Source organism: Callionymus lyra, chromosome 16, assembly GCF_982586985.1.
Source record: "Callionymus lyra chromosome 16, fCalLyr1.hap1.1, whole genome shotgun sequence".
In the NCBI taxonomy this organism is placed as follows: Eukaryota; Metazoa; Chordata; class Actinopteri; order Syngnathiformes; family Callionymidae; genus Callionymus; species Callionymus lyra.
In genome coordinates this window covers 23032996-23051486 of record NC_141833.1, presented here as the reverse complement: position 1 = coordinate 23051486, position 18491 = coordinate 23032996, and the positions used below count along the sequence as shown (strand labels likewise).

Here is an 18491-nt window from a genome sequence, read left to right as displayed (position 1 = left end):
GCTGCTTTCTTTTTACCTCGTTAAAGAGGTTTTTCAAAGCAGTGGATACTGGCTCGATATCAATATATATTTTAACAAAATCTCTACTTCAAAATAGACTTATTAGATTTGAGTTACTTAGTGTGAATATGTTTTTTTTTTTGATGATTTGGCATTCAATTTCTTCAGTTTTAATTCATAGCATAATTTGGAATTATTATTATTATTATTCTTTTTTTTTTTGGATTTTTTCTTTTTTTTGTGATTTGAGAGAAATGCTCATAATGTATAATTGTTTTCATTAAATGAATCTGTGTTTCCTCTGTTGCTTTCTCACCATATGTAATCTTTGTGTAGCACTATACGGATGATAGTTTAGCATGTTTAGTTTATAATCAGAATCGCGACCATTATTTTGAAATCAGACTTGTCCTTGTTTTACTGCATCATTAGTTCATGATGCAATCAGGGGGAATGTAAGGAAATGACAACTTTACTGTAATCAATCATCTAGATTTAACACACATTTCAAATAGTCACTTGATTAACTGATAATCTTTCATATTTAATTCATATTAAATAATCCTATTCTTGCATTGCATTCACCTAAACTAAACTCAGGTTCACAACTCAAAGGCCGAGGTCACAAACCCTCACACACAGAAAGATTAAACAATCCCAGACTCCCAGGAAGTCTGTGGACACCTGTTTGAGAATTCACACTGAAGGACACAAGTCGCTGAGAACAGACAGATTCTAGAAATCAACAACCTTCAGTAAGTTTCCACTACGATCACGTGCGACGGCCATCTTAGAATCAAGTGTTTAGAGTTACTGACCAATCCTACATTCACATTTGACTAGAGGCGTTAACCTGAATATTCTACTATAAAGATCCACCATTTTGTCTGATCTTTGCGTTCTGGCATTCGAAGACGTCTGCGATAGATCTCTCTGCTTGCTAGCGCCCGTGTTCACGTAAGTTTGTCTCTGACTTTTGCATAATTCACTAAACAAGCATTTTTCTTAAACTCATCAATGTGTCTGTCCTTCATTCCATCACCACATACGAGGCTGGGGAGGGGTCGGTTCATCGGAACACAAAAACCCCTAACACCAGTGAAGAGTTTTAAGGATCGGAGAAATGTGAGTTCTTCTACTAGAGCGGGTTAGAATTCTCGCTGCAGAGTTCTGAATCAACTGAAGGCGAGACACATCCTTCTTGTTAAGACATGAAAACAAACTGTTACAATAGTCCAGAAGAGAAGAAACAAACGCAAGGATTATAAGATCCAGATCATGTTCCGACAACATTTTCCTAAGTTTAGAGATTTTTCTCAGTTGAAGGAAACAGTTTCTGGTCAGTTTTCTGCAGTGTCGAACAAGAGACATGTCTTTATCAAATACAACACCCAGGTTTCTCAGGCTCAGTTTGACAGACTGACCTAAGTCACCCAAGTACTGACTCAACCCTGGAACCTTATCATCAGGAGCAATCACCAGTGTTTCAGTTTTGTCCACAATTAGCTGTAGAGTGTTTTCACTCATTGTTTGATTTCTATAAACAATTGACTAAGCTGTTCAGTCTCTGGGGCTCAGTTGGATCAAAAGAGCAGTAGAGCTGGATGTCATCAGCAAAAATGTGATAAGAAACATCTGGAAATCTCTGAATGATTTTACCGAGGGGAATCAAGTACAGCAAAAACTATAAAGGACCCAGAACAGAACCTTGAGGGACTCCACACAACAGATCTGCCGATTCAGACCTCATTTGATTGGCAGATACACTAAAACTGCGCACAGAAAGGTAAGATAAGAACCATTCTAACACAGACCCAGACAGTCCCACTTCATCCCTCAGTCTTCTCAGCAGGATCTGGTGATCAACTGTGTCAAAGGCTGACGACAGATCCAAAAGAACCAGAACAGCTAATTTACCAGAGTCAGCCGACATCATGATGTCACTGGACACTTTCAATAAAGCTTTCTCCGTAGAGTGATGTTTACGGAAGCCAGACTGAAACTTCTCATGGATGTCGCTCTGATCCAGAAACAAAGACAGCTGCTCAGACACCACCTTCTCCAAGATCTTGGACAAGAAAGGGAGCTTAGAAATAGGCCTGAAATTACTGAGGTCAGTTGGGTCTAAGCCTGGTTTTTTGAGCAGAGGCTCCACAATGGCATGTTTAAATGCATTGGGAAAAACCCCTGTGGAAAGGGAGAGGTTCACCATATTGGTAACCCAGGGGCCAATTACATCAAATACTTTGATAAAAAGCCTACAAGGAAGGACGTCATCTGAGCAAGAGGAGGGTTTCATCTTGTTCACTAGTGCCGAAATATCACCCAAAGATATAGCAGTGAAGGAGGACCAAGAGGAGGAGAGGGGCTCAGAGACAGTAGGGGTTCCAAACAAAGGGGGAGAGATTTTCTCTTTGATCAATTTAATTTTGTCAATGAAAAATCTTAACAATGCATTGCTGTCAGCTTCACAGAAGACAGGCGTGATTTGAGGAGCAGGAGACACGAGAGAATTAATCGTGTCAAACAAAACTTTGGGGTTTTTCCTATTTGCTGCTACCAGTTTTCTGATGTAATCAGATCTAGCAGTTTCTACCATCTCGTTGTAAGAAGTCATCAGATCCCTGAGGTGAAGTCTATGCACCTCAAGTTTAGTGGACTTCCAGAGACGCTCAGTCTTTCGACAAAGTCTCTTCAGACTCAGGAGATCTTCATTTGTCCAAGGGCACCTTTTTTTCTGAATTTTCAAGTTCGATTTAACAGGTGCCACTTGATCCAGTATTTCAACACAATGAGGAGTGAAACAGTGAATATAACTGTCCACATCTGGGCAGTCATCAAAGGAAAGAGGGTCAAAGGCCTTTCAAAGGCTTAGGTTCAGGGATGAAGTCCAGGTTAAACAAGACAAGAGAATGATCACTCAGATGGACATCGTGTACAGATACATTAGAGATGTCCAGTCAAGAGTAAAAACTAAGTCTTTCTAAGTGGCCTTTTTGATGAGTCGGTTCAGAAACATGTTGCTCAAAATTAAAGGCTTCTGTTAAAGTTAAAAGTTCATTAGCAGAACAAGATGTGACGTCATCAACATGAAGATTAAAGTCTCCAAGAATAAGAACAGATTCCATCTGAATAATGGAAGATAAGAAGTCACTAAAGTCTTTCAAGAACACCGCCGCAGGACCAGGCAGGCGGTAGATTGACACACAATAGAAAGGTCTTGTAGAACCAACCAAGATCATCTGAGACTCAAAAGAAGTGAATTCCTGTGTCTGAATCACTTTGCAAGAACAACTCTCCCTAAAAACAGTAGCAAGACAACCCCCACGACCAGAGAGGCGAGGCTTCCCCAGGACAGCGCTCCCTACTGGACAGAGTTCGTTCAGATGAATAAACTCTTCCTCTCTCTGCCAAGTCTCAGAAAGACATAATAAATCCAAATTAACTCTTGTGAAAAGATCATTAAGAATAAAGGATTTATTAGTAATGGAGCGAACATTAAGAAGTCCCACATTCAGCACCGATGACGTCACTGACGACGCCGCGTCACTGACAGGCGCGCAGAGCGGGATCTTTTGAAGCAAACAGCGGTCACGTGGGTACCAGCTGTCACTGACGTTCAACTCCGTAGTAAAAGCCGAATTAAAGAGAGGAAATGAAAAATCTTACCACCTTTCGTTGAGGTCTGGACAGACGGCAGCGCTGATGTGTCGTCTTGCTCTTCAGCGAGAGGAATGTCGATCAAACATCGATGACGTTAGATGACGTCAGAGTTCTTCCGAGCGATCGCGACTGCGCGTCTCATCCTGACCTGAACTCCAGACCGACTCGCTTGTGGAAATCGCCCGGTACCCGAGAGATCAAACGATATTCCACAGAGTCCGAGTCGATGAGAAGGAGCCGGAAACACATTCACCGGACGTTGATAACGGTCGCGGTTATAATCCTCCATCGACTCTCTGATGTTGAAAAGAGCATCACGATCATAGATTCGAGATGCTTGACACATATCTTTAGTGATATGAGCATAATATCCGGACAAGTAGTCGTTAAAACGACTGTTTTGGGCAATTATTGCAGGAGCGCACGTTCAAGTGTAACAGACCTGTTCATAAAATGGAATATCGTTGAGGTCATTATATTATAACTGAATTGTGAGTGTCCATAGGGTTAATAACTCGTATATATGAGGATGGTTTTAATCAAAACGTATCACAAATTACTGTAAGAAGTTACTTCATTTAAATGTTTGGTCTCAATTTAACAATATTTTTTATCTCGCTTTTAAGTTAAGGAAACACTCTCATATTACTCTATTATTCTACCGCTAACATTACTAGTATACTAATTTTTGGTTTCTGGTCAATTATGGTGATGATTGTATCCTATAATATTAATAACATATCGTATTTTCCTTGTTTATTTCTGTCTTTCAGTCAGTGCGCAGGACAAGGGAACACGTGGGTCTTCAGGCCACATCCTCCCCCGGCCGGGCCGCGTTTCAAGTCCAGTCCATCCCTTAGACCACTGAAGGTACACCGCTCTACATTTGTGGGTGCACAGATGACATATGAACCTGAAGGGCACACGCAGCAGGATGTTCCGCGCCCGAGAACGTTGATGTGCAGTTCTCAGTTTCCAAAGAGACCAGGACATAAATCCACATCTCAGGATCTCCATCATTTATGTCTTATTCATGGCCTGAGTCGAGAAGCTTCTGCACAGACAGGTATGAAGGACAGCAGTGCCTCACCTTCACACGCATCTTGTTGTGCAGATAATGGAAGTTGCGTTCATGCTCAAGATTGCAACATACGTGCCACAGACACAGGTGTGTGGATGATAGATGAAGACAAAACTGATCACGCTGTTGTTCGAAGTGATTCAGCCTCGTCTTCTCCTGAGAGATCAGAAAATGCTCGTTCTCAGACCAACAGCGGAGAATACAGCAGCTGTAGATCCCAACAGGGTGTCCATGAAACCGCATGTATCCTGCCTCAGATCAAACATTTCCATGTACTTCTTTCACCCAAAGATCCGGCAGAGACTGTCCTGGAGTCCAGTTGTTTGCAACAAGGTGCTAACATTTTTCACAGGCCGTCACTCAAGCATGAGTGTTGAGTTGAAAACATATTGTTTTTGATGACACTCGCCAACTATGCTGCCTGATGAAGCATTTGTCATCGAGTTTTTGATTTGGGAAAATGAAGAACTATTTTTTATTGACTACATAAAAACATAAACACACTTTGTTTCTTTTCTGTCTTGTTTTCATGAGCTCTGGACTGGTTTCCTGGAAATCTTTAGTTTCACTTTTGTTTTCTGATAAAGCCCCACCCCTTATAAATGAAAAGTATTTTTAATTGAATCTCATTCTGTTGAGACACATCAGGGTAAGTGCTTCTTACTTACCTCTAAATAAAATTTTATTGGATTTAACTATACTTATTGACGTTTTGACAACAGTACTTTTTTGTGTTTGTTGAATTTCTTACCTTCATAACTGCCTCTGCTTGAAGCTTTATTTTGTCATTTTACCAACATTTTATTGAAGAAAATTGATGTATTAGTTGCAAAAAAGTGCTTCATGAATATTAATATACTAAAGATATTTATACTAAGCCTTCTTGTATTACAGCAGCATTTGTATCACATTAAGTCTCATCACGACCATTAGTTTGAGAGTCAAAATAGGACCATTTTATATGTATATATAAATAAAAGTCTACTTGAGAATGAAGTCGGGCCAGAACAAGAAAAACTGGATTAGTAGTTAAGCTGCACCCTTCAATGAAGTTGAAGCTGCACCCACCAATGAAGGGTGTAGCTTCAACTACTAATCCAGTTTTTCTTGTGTAGCATCAAATTGATTATGAATCTTTTTTTAAATTATTTGGTTGTAAAACTTGGTCATATGTTTTTTGGTTGGTTGCCTCCCCTTCATCCTGACTGTTAATAACAATCTTCCAGTTTATACTTCAACAGAAGATTAACGGGGGGTTTGTCAAGTCTTGGTCGAAGTGCCTCTGTGAACGAAGCAAGGTAAAGAATACTGTTAATTAATAATAAAAAATAATGATCCTTTGTATAACATTTGAAAAGTTTCTCTTCCAAGATGGGGACGATATACAACCTGCTGGAACGACACAGGCTCCAGAGTTTCTACAACAATTTTGTTCAGATGGGTGTAAAAGATGAGCTTGACTTTCTGGATATCACAACTGAAAATCTAACTCTGATGGGTAAGATTAGTGAAGAAACAAATCATTTGAAACAAATTATTATGCAGTTTCAAAAATAGATCAACAGAAATAACCACTTCTCTGACATTGATATTACCAATATTTGAGGATGTTACATAAATTGATTTAATTCATGAAGTTAGTTTAACTTATCAAATGTAAATGGTTGGATTGCTAAATGTCTGGACATTTGAATTTTTGTTGTGAATCCATACACACACCAAGTTGTTATTTGTATCATCTTTAATTGAAGATTTATCTCAAACAGATTCATCAGTTCAGATTGATGACACAGCTGAGCTTAAATTAAACACAACTGTTGTGCTCTACATCAATCTTACGAAACAAAGAAACTGGAACTCAAAAAATGGTCCAAAATAGCCTGTAAACCATTGGTAAAGAATGTTTATATTATTTTGAAACCATATATATATTTACAGGCTTAACTCAGGTGGAAAAGAATCGTTTTCTGGAAATGAAAAAAGAGATTGGAAGAATCAGAAATCCACAACGACCAGTTCAGAATGTCTCTCCTGTTCATTCATTCAAGCTGATGTACACTTTTCCCAAGTGTCCTGAGCCAAAACACATCACAGGTGATCACTTTCTAATCACAAAAGTATCTTAAGAGCCATTTTGTTTTAATATATAGATTCATAAGAGTGAGTGTATTGTATAAAATACATTGTAAATTCACTTTAAAGACATTTCACTGAGTAAAATATGTAATAATGTTGATAATATACTCCACACTGAAATGTTAAGGATGAGTGTAAATACACAACGATACATTTTCATTCACATTTTGGTCTTTCAGATATGGATCCAGCGAACAGCACACTTGAAGATTTGATGTTAAGAATCTGTCTTCAAGAGGGTGTTGATAATAACACAGGAGTCTGTCTCTTCACCAGAGAAGGGATGCCTCTGTCTGATGACCCTTTCTTTAACACATGTAGGCAATTTCATGTTTAATAAAACCATTTTCATTCAAATGTTCATGTTCACAGAATGATACAGTGTTAACTTCAATAAACTAAATTATTTTAAATGAAGTCATGTAGAGTCTTAGCTCATCTTTACCTTTGGTCTGAGATTCACGTTCATACAGAGAATATCTGTAATATACGGTACATTTATACATGTATGTGAATCTGAAAAACTGTTGTCACTTCTTTGTAGGGTCTCTTAAGGAAAGACATATTGAGAACGGATCTTTGATCTACGCAATGTTCACTCCAAAGTGTAACCTGACACGTTCCGTGCAGATGCCAAAACAAGATACGGAAAGTGGTGAAGATAAAATAAAATGCCACGTCATGCTGAAGGTGGGACTTTGAGCTCTATTTTATTTTGTTGGCACATGTTGTACAGTGTGTGAGACGAATATAAACCTTGTTTCCTTGTTCTGGAAAACATTAACTTTCAGGGTTTCTTCGAGCTGTCAGTCAATCTTGAAAGTGACACAATCAAAACACTGACAACAAGACTGTCGAATGAAACTGGAATACCGAGAATCGTTCTTCATTACAAGTAATTCAATGTTTTCACATTATTATCTTCATTTCCTGTAATTATGTTTGTAACCCAGTGGACTGTTCACAGAGGAGACCAAGACGTCAGTAAAACACTATCAGGCTGTGGATTTACTGAAGAGTCTACAGTCTTCTTCCATTTATCGACCTTTCTGGCCGAAGACCAATCCCAGGAGATGTTTATAAATGACATTGAACCGTTGGTTAAACAAAGCCTTGTGGGGATGAGTGTGATCCTCTCCTCACTTTTTGTCATTGTAAGTAATTCATTATATATTATGTATATCAAGTACTTCTCCAAACACTTTGGCATCTATTTCCTATATAACTATCTTTTAATAAAAGCTTCACTCTGGCAAAGGAATGTTTCTCAACAAGGCAGCGTCGTCTGAAGCTTGTGTGTTGAATACTTACCACTATTGATGATGAACGAAGGAACGAGAAAAATAACCTTTTTTCCTACATTAAGGAGGTTTTTTTGCATCAGTTTGGGTTACCTTACATGTGATGTGTGGTGGCTGGTCATGAAGTTCTCCTAGTGAATTTTAGACAAGTTGAAGAACATCTCAACGGTAACTAAAGTACAAAGGTATTAGCCGTAATGCAATGTTGAAGCCATGACAGTTATGTATTATACCTGTATTTGTGGTTCTCTCTCCACTGATTAAGATAAACAGTGCCTGTAGAAATGGAACGTTTCATAGTGCTTTATCACTTGCTGCTGGTGAAAGATTATTTTGGTGGTTTTATTAATATAGTTGTATCCAATTCCAGGAAGAAGGATTTAGGATGATATGAGACGTTGCATTTTTTTTTTGACATTTATTTTAGCGTTAGTCACAGTCTGACAATAGGTTTATAATTTCTATAGGGTTATTAGTATAGAAGCCTTCATTTGATTTTAGACTAACAGATTCGTCTCAATTGGTAACAATGACCTGAGTTCCTGAATTGTAGGCAAAGTTGTATATTTCTACCATTATTAGAACTAACCTGATAGCTCAAATGACCATGTGTTCTTTTTTAGCTACAAATTATGATTCAATTCAATTCTTCTTTCAGAAAGGAAAAGGGTGGAAAGTGAAAGAACTCATCGCTTACATCCGTAAACTGACTGGATGTCATCCACTTGCTCAGAGCTTGCATCAACTACTCTACAAAAATAAAATAATCACTAAAAACCAGAAGGTAAAGAATAGAAACGATGTCATTTGCTTTTAGATGTACAAAGTAAACATACTTAAAATGTTTTTTTCATGCGTCTCTATGTTGCAGATTGCAATCATCGAGGGCTTGTACACACTGTTCAGGGAAATTTTGCCCAAACCAGGAGCCCCTGGCGTTAAAGTCATTGAAGACTTTGACGTTTTTGAGAATTGTTTGTACTGCTGGGCCTGGCTCTTCAACGAGGCACAAGTACTGTCGCATCACATTCTTGATTTGTTCCACAATACATAGACATTGTGTCTTACTCAACCTTAATGTTTCAACAGAATCAAGGAACAGACGATGAGAACTTTGCATTCATCACTCTTAAAAACGAGGATGGCAGTCGTTTGTGCGAACCAGTCAGAGTTCCTGGTGTTCCTGGCGTATTTGAACGTTCAGATATTGTCCAGAAAATAAAAGGTAAACTGAAAATAATTGATTGATTGAGCAAGTGAAGGAATCTGTCAATGTGTTATTTCTGTAAAACCTTTCACTTTTATTCTCTTTTGTAAATCCAAGAAAATAGTTGTTTTTTTTCAATCATTTGAACTTCTTGTTTTTAGAGGGATCACAAATTCCAAACTGCACTGAGAAGAACTTGCAAGAAACGTCACTGCAGAGAGACACTGGTGTGGAGAAGATCATCCTTAGTTTCCCTCCATGTATGAAAGTGTATGAACAGTGGATTCACAGTGAGGCAACAGCCCATGAGAAGTTTGTATTTTTGTTGTATTATTCTTATCGCCTTTTCTCCTACGTTTGTTCAGTGTTCAGTGCCTTTTTATGTATTTGATCTGTCATTATCCTGTCCCAGATTAAATGTTTACTTGGATTAGACTCAGACTAGGCTCACAGATGGATAGTCATTTATTGAGTACTGATGTACTCTGATGTGTTTTTAATCACATTTTTGTAAATATTTCCAGTTTTGTTGTCAAAGCCTCAGAGAGCGTTGGGAATATGGCAGAAAAACTGAAATCTTTCAAGTTTCTCAACATCACTCCACCTCTACTCTTAAAGAATATTGGATTGGATGACTGTTTTCTAGTCTGGCTGACTGAAGGTAAACCTGAGAAAAGTTTTTAAGTTGATATCTTAATTTCTACGTGAAGACCATTGCATTGTAAAATAGTTGAAGAGCAGACACTGCGTTCTAGTGGAATCAAGTTTTCAATGCCTGAGGAAATCAAACATTCATTTGTTTTTGCTTTTTTGTTTACCATAGAATCCCATGTTGAATAACACCTTGTACATGTTATCATTAGACATCCTTGCTGTCTACACGTGCAGAGACAAGTCAAAACCCGACATGGTCAATATCATCGACTGTCTACAAGGAAAATCCAGAACATTGGACGTGAACATGTTGGCTACCAAGTAAGTCATCTCATTTTACACGTATGAAAAAATAATATTTACCTGAACTAGATGTAATGCCAGGCGCCGCTCGCGTTAAAAAGATAAATTGAAAAACAAATAACTCGACAAACCCCTGAAGAGAGAGAGGACACAGATGATGGCCTTTCAGCAAAGAAATAACATAAAATAACACAGTCTGTAAGAGCAAAACTATTTACATAATACAATAACATATGACACAATGCTCAAAATGTGGGATTTTGATAATAAAATAAATAGATTAAAAAGACAATAATATTAATGTCTAATAATAATGAATTAAAAGTATCAAAATGCTCACATGATAAACATAATAATCAGAGAACAAAGTCAGCGTTTAGTAAGATCAATAATAATAAATGAAATTATATGAATGTAAATATGAAGTAAATATTGTGTAAAGTGAAAAAGAAAAGTATGAATTAGGGGCAGAAATAATGAGATCTGCCGTCCCTGTAGTTTCTCATTCATCCAGGTCATGGATACCCAAGTTCTAAAGCAACTGGACTGAAATTTGAAAAAAAAACGTTTCATGTCTCATCTAATAGGCTTCTTCAGTTCCAAAAAAACGGGTCTAATTAGCTGATATACATCCTCCAAGAGTGAAGCAGAGAACTATTGAGAGGAGTTAGGCTCAATTTGTAGGTTGTAGCCCCCCCACCCCTGTAGAGAGACCGAGAGTTGGCGTCTTTAACTCCTTTCAAACCATCTTTCTTCTTTAACCGGCACCTGAACGTTGCCGTCCTCAAAAGAGTGTCCTGTGTCCTTTAGGTAGGTTGGTAGGTAGGTAGAAGTTTATTTACATGAAGGTACACGGCCTAGTCCTGACCGAGGAGCTGGCTCAACCTAGCAAGATAGATACAATGGAACTGAAAAGTCTTTTAAAAGAGACATCTTCCTAAAACTCCAACCAGTCCAGTCTCCTCACTACGAACTCTTTGGATTCTCTCTGCTCATTTTTAATCTCTAACTTATCTTGTTTGATCAGCTGCAAATGATTTGATTAGTTGAACATTTTTTAGACTTGAGCAAACATTCTACAATTCTACATGTGCGATGAATACAAAACAAACATATTGTATGATTGAAAGTGAACATGTATACATTAACCAATATAGCTGTATAATAGAGCTAAATATACGATACAGAAGAACAACCCATTTAGATTCCCTCCCTCCCCAGAGCCTGAGCGTTTTCTATATGATCATTTTCAATACATTTTGTTGAGCAGTTTGTGAGTCTATAAGACATAAAGATCAGACACATTCAGACAAACGGACATCACGTTTGAAACTCATTTTCACATTCATTAGGACTGGCGACAGCAGAACTGAGCAAACATTCCAAACGACCAGGACACCAAAGGAAGCAATTCTGGTAAGATCGTCTCATAAGTCACTTGAAGACGACTAAAATACATCTCCTGAAACCACTTTGATGAGGTTTAGAAAGAAAACGACTCATTTTTTCCGAACCTTTTCTCTTCACAGGTCTTGATCGACACCAGTGAATCAATGCGACTGAACTGCTACGGAAGTACAGACATAAGAAGGATTGACGTGGTGAAAGAGCTCTTTGACAACTTTGCTTCAAGAACCATGGCTTATGATTTCAATCATGTCATTGGACTAGTTAAGTTCGATACTGTGGTGAAAGTTCTTCACACATTTACTGAAACTTTGGAAACGTTCAAGGTACAGATGAATGTTTATTGAATAAGCTAAATTGTCAGATGTTTTGATGTGTGTCAAATACCATGTTTTTTAGGAGCACATACGAAAGATTGAGGCAAGTGGACAAACTCGTCTGTATGATGCCTTACTCTTGGGTTTGAACGAGTTGCTCAAAATCGAGGAGAAATTTCCTGAATGCAGACTTCGCATCCTGTGCCTGACTGATGGAAGTAATAAGGGGTAAATATATGGAAACATGTATTTTATCGCACATTAACGCCTGTTGCTTACATGCCAAATTGTTGACGCATTTGAAGTTTGCACAATGATATATGAGTTCATATGGCAGAAGAAGAAGATGGAAACAAATATAAAACATTTTTAAATATTTTTAATTCTTATTATTAATTATTATTATTATAATTATTCATTATTTTATTTTTTCAGCTCAAAAGCAAAACCTGAAGATGTTGCCTCCAAACTTGTAGCTTCTGGGGTTATTGTGGATTCAGTTCTTCTTGGGGACGCAGAAAACAACATGCTACATGGAATCAGCAACGCCACAGGTACTATATTGGAGAGTTTGCAATACTTAAAATATCTAACCTTAATTGTCTTAAAGGGCCAACTGTATATTTCCGTTTGTGTTTGTTTCTGAATTTCAAGTATTTCCTGTCGACCTCTGATCATTTGTAATAATAGCGGAGAATGTCGTAGATTTAATCTGGTGAGATTGCAAAATGTCTGTGATTTGTAATGTAATAATTCAGCCACAAATTACCTAAAGTATTTCGCCAAACTCAGACGTTGGGTGATGATACTAGTCCTGTCCAAATCTGCATCTTAAGACATTCTTATTTGTGCTTTTCCCTGATATTCTGGGACTACTGTGTTTGGCTTATGTGTCTTGGCATTTTAAAGTATATATTTTAAATATGTATTGTTTTTTGATTGTTGAAGCGCTTTGTGACCCTGGTCTAAAAAAATCTTTACTAATAACCTTTACTTACCTTCTTACTAACTTACTAGAGCGGCTCAGAATTCGGGCTGCAGAGTTTTGTATGAACTGCATGCAAGACACATCCTTCTGGTTTAGACACGAAGATAAACTGTTACAATAGTCCAGACAAGAAACAAACGCATGGATTTAAGATCCAGATCATGTTGTGACATCATTTTCCTAAATTTTGAGATTTTTCTCAGTTGAAGGAAACAGTTTCTGGTCAGTTTTCTTCAGTGTCGAACAAGAGACATGTCTTTATCAAATACAACACCCAGGTTTCTCAGGCTCAGTTTGACAGACTGACCTAAGTCACCCAAGTACTGACTCAACCCTGGAACCTTATCATCAGGAGCAATCACCAGAGTTTCAGTTTTGTTTCACTCATTGTTTGGTTTCTAGCGAACAATTGATTAAGTTCAGCCTCTGGGGTTCTCGATCTAATGAGCAGTAGAGCTGGATGTCATCAGCAAAAATCGGGAAATCTCTGAATGATTTTACCAAGGGGAATCAAGTACAGCAAAAAAAATAAAGGACCCAAAACAAATTGTCCACAAATTGTAAAGGCAGTCATTGAAGAAAAGAGGGTCAAACATGGCAGCAAAACTGTCTGCAGTGTCGGCTGAGATGACATGTCTCTGAGACCTAACTTTCGAGGGCTTCGACTCAGGGATGAAGTCCAGGTTAAACAAGACAAGAGAATGATCACTCGGATGAGTGGGTTGAGAGACATGTTGCTCAAAATGAAAGGCTTCAGTTAAAAGTTCTTAAGCAGAACAAGATGTGACGTCATGAACATGAAGATTATAGTCTCCAAGAACAAGAACAGATTCCATCTGAATAATGGAAGATGGGTCATTGAAGTCTTTCAAGAACAACGCCCAGGCAGACGGTAGATTGAAACACAATTGAAAGGTCTTGTAGAACCAAGCAAGATCATCTTAGACTCAAAATAAGTGAATTCCTGAGTCTGAATCACTTTGCATGAACAACTATCTCTATAAACGACAGCCAAACCACCCCCATGATGGATGGATGGATGGATGGATGGATGGATGGATGGATGGATGGATGGATGGATGGATGGATGGATGGATGGATGGATGGATGGATGGATGGATGGATGGATGGATGGATGGATGGATGGATGGATGGATGGATGGATGGATGGATGGATGGATGGATGGATGGAACTTTATTGATCCCTCAGGAGGTCACCTTTGGGAAATTGTTTTTCCAATTAGAACACAGCAAAGCAGACGTCACTTATCCTGTGCAAATGTCCTTAAATAACACAGAGGAGGTAATTTACAAATCACAGAGGTCCACGGATAATACTACTGCGAATATGGAATAAGAATGTTTTGTGAAAGTCTCTCAGGACATTTTTGAAACTCTGAATTGAAAAATGTTTTTTTTAATAATAATGGTAATATCACTGTGAATACAATTAGTATATTCAGCATATATTTGTTTTCTTTCAGGCGGATGTTGTTTCAAACCACAGACCAGCAAAGAAGGTCTGAAGCTCTTTGAAATGGAAACGGTGCTCTCTCTGGAGAATAGGAAACCAAAGACAAAGCTTAGCATTGCAGACATCACAGAGGTCAGCACTGATTTAAATGAATGATTTTGATTAATACTGTATTCCAGACATTTTCAAACTATATTTTACTTTCAAGAAAAAGCTGCTTGAGATGTTTGGAACGCTTGGTTATGATAAAGATCCAGGTGTGTCACTTCCAAGTGAATTAAACAACGCAGTGACTTTAACAGTGAAGTGAGTAAAACAATACTTTTTGAATGTATAATGTCATAATGTATGTGGTTTTTACTCACAGTGCCTTAAAAAAGAAGGTTTCGATGGAGAAACACAAACGGATCCAGGAGGAACTGAAGAGCCTGCATTGTGACCCACATCCTTACTTTAGGATCTTCCCATCTGAGTCAGACTTTTGTAAGATTCCAAATATAATATAATATAATAATATAATATAATTTAGTTCCTAAATGATTCATTTGAAGGTAAGATAACCCAAAACAAACACAGACAGTCGGAGGTGGTAGGAGTGCGAGAAACTCAGGTTCAGTACTAAGAGTCTCCAGATAGTCATAGAGAACGGATTCATAGACATTGTTTATCCTGATTTAAGGCTTTTGTTGTTAACTTTTGTACCCACTTAGATTGTTTTTAAATAAGGATGTTTATAAAACGACAACAAATGAACACAGTCAGTTATGTCCTTCATATGTTTTCATGTTATTAAAGTTCCTCTTGATGCTCTTCCTTTCATCTACTTTTAGAACAGCCTGCTGATGTTGCCGTTCCAAACCAAGAATGAAAATACAATGTTTGGCTAAACTTTTTCTTTCTTCAGCCTTCTGGAAACTCTTCATGCAAGGTGCCCCCGACACAGCCTACGAGAACGGAGTCTTTGAGCTCTACTGCCAGTTTGGAGATGATTACCCAGTGAAGCCGCCTGTAGTCCGCTTTGTCACTCCAGTATCCTTTTGAAGCCACAATTGATGGGAAAAGTTCTACTGAACCATCAGTTTCTTTTTGAATGTCGATGAAAGAGACTCTTTAACTGACAGATTTACCACTGCAACATCAACAGTGTTGGAAGAATCTGCCACAACATCTTCGACCGCAACTATAACGCCCACATCTCCATGAGAGAAATCCTCAATGCTGTTTTTGGACTTCTCATCATCCCTGAGCCGGAGGACCCGCTGGACAGGTTTTGTCACATTATAGACCTCAAACTGAACCCGAACCTAAGTCATGTACATGATGCTACTGAGAATTGTTAGTGATTCTTAAACTATATAAACAATTATTGCATCAATGTTTGATTAAATATTGCATTTTTTTAATGTTGATTATTACAGAGAAATCACACACTTTAAGTATGTCTCGAGTATGATTTACCTGTGATGTGATTCATGTTTTTTCTTGTTTTTTTCTTATTACTGAAGCATTCTGGCAGAGGAATACTTGACCAACCGTGAACCGTATTCACAAGAAGCAAAGAAACAGACAGAAGAAACTGCAAATCTCTCCATGGATGAAATGGAAAAGGTGAAACACACACTTGTTTCAGAATGGAGTCGTTGGACTTACATTATTGATGGAGGAGATTTAGAATACAGTCACCTGCTATTTTTTTACTGTCTTTGTTCTCAAACCTCTTCCCTTGTGAATTTATATACGTTTGTTGAAACATCTACAGCTTCTCAGTCTCTCAAGATTGATTCCAAAATACAACCTGGCTGTGAGGCTACAGCAGTTTATAATGCTGTCGTATACTAATATAATACTAAGAGTACAAACTCTTAAAGTATCACAAACCCTTTTGATTCCATACTTCAGTAGTTGTTTATCAGAGCTACAATGTTATTGCTGTCAGTCTGAGATGAAGCAAGAGATGTTTGTCCTAGTTTTTGTTGTTACCTCTTATGAATCTGGCTCTATGTAAACAGTTTGCCTCGACTGTTTAATAATAAATAATATCCGTAAAGGCTTATGTCAGCAGTCACTGACGAGGCAGCAGATTTTTTGAGAGCCAATCTGATATGGAAGGAAGGGGGCAATAGTTCTGCACGACATTGGAAATATGTGCGATATTCGATATTGGCGTCTTGAATTGCAATATGGATATTATTGCAATTTTTTTTCCTTCACCTAAAAATGTAGCCGCGTGCACGCGCAGACGTTCGCAGTCGAGCACAGGAGCGAGTACTGTAGTGAAGGTCCGGGGGTTTAGAGAAGGAAAATGATGCAATATATCCCCTCTGTTTATTTCCGCGCTTCAGTGTCGACATGATTATATAAAAATATCTCTTATTACGCTCAGTCTCGCGGGACTTGCATCGGTTTCCTGTGAAACTGAGCGACATCAGAGAGGAGCCGCCGGCGCGTCGTGATATCACCAAATCAATAATAAATCCACCTCGAGACGAGTGACTGGATCACTATTGTTTGACTAGATCATAAGTTAGTATTACTTCCGTGTCGCCATAGCAACTGAGGCTAGCAAGCTGCGCCGCACAGTTCACAGACAGACGGAGACGTAAACAACAACGAGACATAGAAGTACAAACTGACAACTTTACAGAACGTGATACTGATTGGTCAAAGTACGGATTTAAGAAATGCTTTGACTGATCGATTGATCAATGAATTTTTTTTTTAAATATATAAATTATCGCACATGTGTTAGATATGCATATCACACGCGCAAATATCGTGATATCGACATTTTTTCCATATATAGTGCAGCCCTAGTGCAACATTATTGGCATCAAATTGTGTTTCCATCTCTCAATCAAAATGAATTAAATAATACAAAATATTTCCTGCATTCCTATAAGAATCATATTTGTGTTTTTTTCAAGAAATGGGTGGAGAAGTCTCCTCAGTTCATCCGTCCTCATATGATCTGTCCAATCACAAAGACCATGTTCATCGATCCAGTGAAGACCAGTTATGGCACAGTGTATGAACGCAGAGCTATTGAGGAACACCTCAAACAGTGAGTTCTTTTTCACTTTTTTTTGATCAGAAATACATTTTCAACCTAAATCCAAATTAACTTTGACTTGTTTATCTTATTTGCCAACTAATGTAATAATGTAATAATACTGTAATGATCTAATGTCCTTTTTATTTTTGATGAATATTTGTTTTCTTTAGATGAATTGTTTATTTTACATTTAATATTAAGTTTGAATCGATTTAAAGATGTCAACGTAACAATATTTTTCAGACACCGCTACGACTTCTTGGGCGGTGAAAATAAGCCCCTGGAAAATGGTGATTTAACCACAGACTGGAACATGAAGAAAACGGTGAAAGAGTTTCGCTCAAGCCAGATTCAGTAAATCATTCTGGAACATCCAACATTGTACACCAGCAACTTACTAATATAATTACTTTATTATTCAAACATGTTGATCAGCTTGTTAGACTAGATCCGTATTAAACTGTCTTTCTGTTAGAAGTTGATTCAAAACTAAATCAATATTTTACATTTTATAAAAAGTATGAAATGGGCAGAAGGGAATTATTTACCAGCTATTTTCAAGAACGTTTATCATTGTTTTTTAATCCTGACTTTAATTAACTAAGAATCAATCGATCCTAGTGGGTTTAATGTTTAACTCTGTGAAGCTGTGATTCAATAAAGATTTTAAAAACTTTCGTTCTTTGGATGGATTTATTTCACTGGATTTAAAAGGCCTTGTTCCGTTCAATGAGGTTGTTAATGAAGGTTAATGAATTTAAAACGATATAAATGGAGATGACATAGTAGACACAGCAGTAAGTATAGACGATGTCATCTGAAGGAGATCAGTGACTTCAGAGTAGTGGTGGGTGAGAGTGTAGAAGTCAGGTCTGCAGCTTGAATCAGGTGACCAGGAACACGAAGAG

The 18491-nt window shown here is 37.8% G+C and overlaps 1 protein-coding gene across 2 annotated transcripts; it reads left to right on the top strand.

Moving 5' to 3' along the window:
• Positions 1-5383: 5383 nt before the first annotated feature.
• On the top strand, positions 5384-18213 carry LOC148064199 (uncharacterized). 2 transcript variants are annotated; one of them, XM_087810555.1, is made up of 26 exons: positions 5384-5393; positions 5971-6042; positions 6116-6242; positions 6683-6838; positions 7060-7197; positions 7425-7570; positions 7672-7775; positions 7848-8034; positions 8840-8965; positions 9053-9193; positions 9271-9406; positions 9550-9700; positions 9913-10049; positions 10252-10363; positions 11698-11761; positions 11875-12078; positions 12152-12297; positions 12505-12623; positions 14542-14663; positions 14740-14837; positions 14899-15014; positions 15436-15560; positions 15653-15798; positions 16037-16139; positions 17456-17592; positions 17827-18213. In XM_087810555.1, exons 3-26 carry the CDS (start codon positions 6116-6118, stop codon positions 17939-17941), a joined length of 3156 nt encoding a protein of 1051 aa, XP_087666681.1. In that variant the 5' UTR covers positions 5384-5393; positions 5971-6042; the 3' UTR covers positions 17942-18213. The 2 variants fall into 2 exon arrangements, with proteins under 2 accessions (XP_087666681.1, XP_087666682.1); XM_087810556.1 differs by lacking the exon at positions 5384-5393 and having other exon boundaries at positions 5984-6042; positions 6103-6242.
• The last annotated feature ends 278 nt before the right edge of the window (positions 18214-18491 follow it).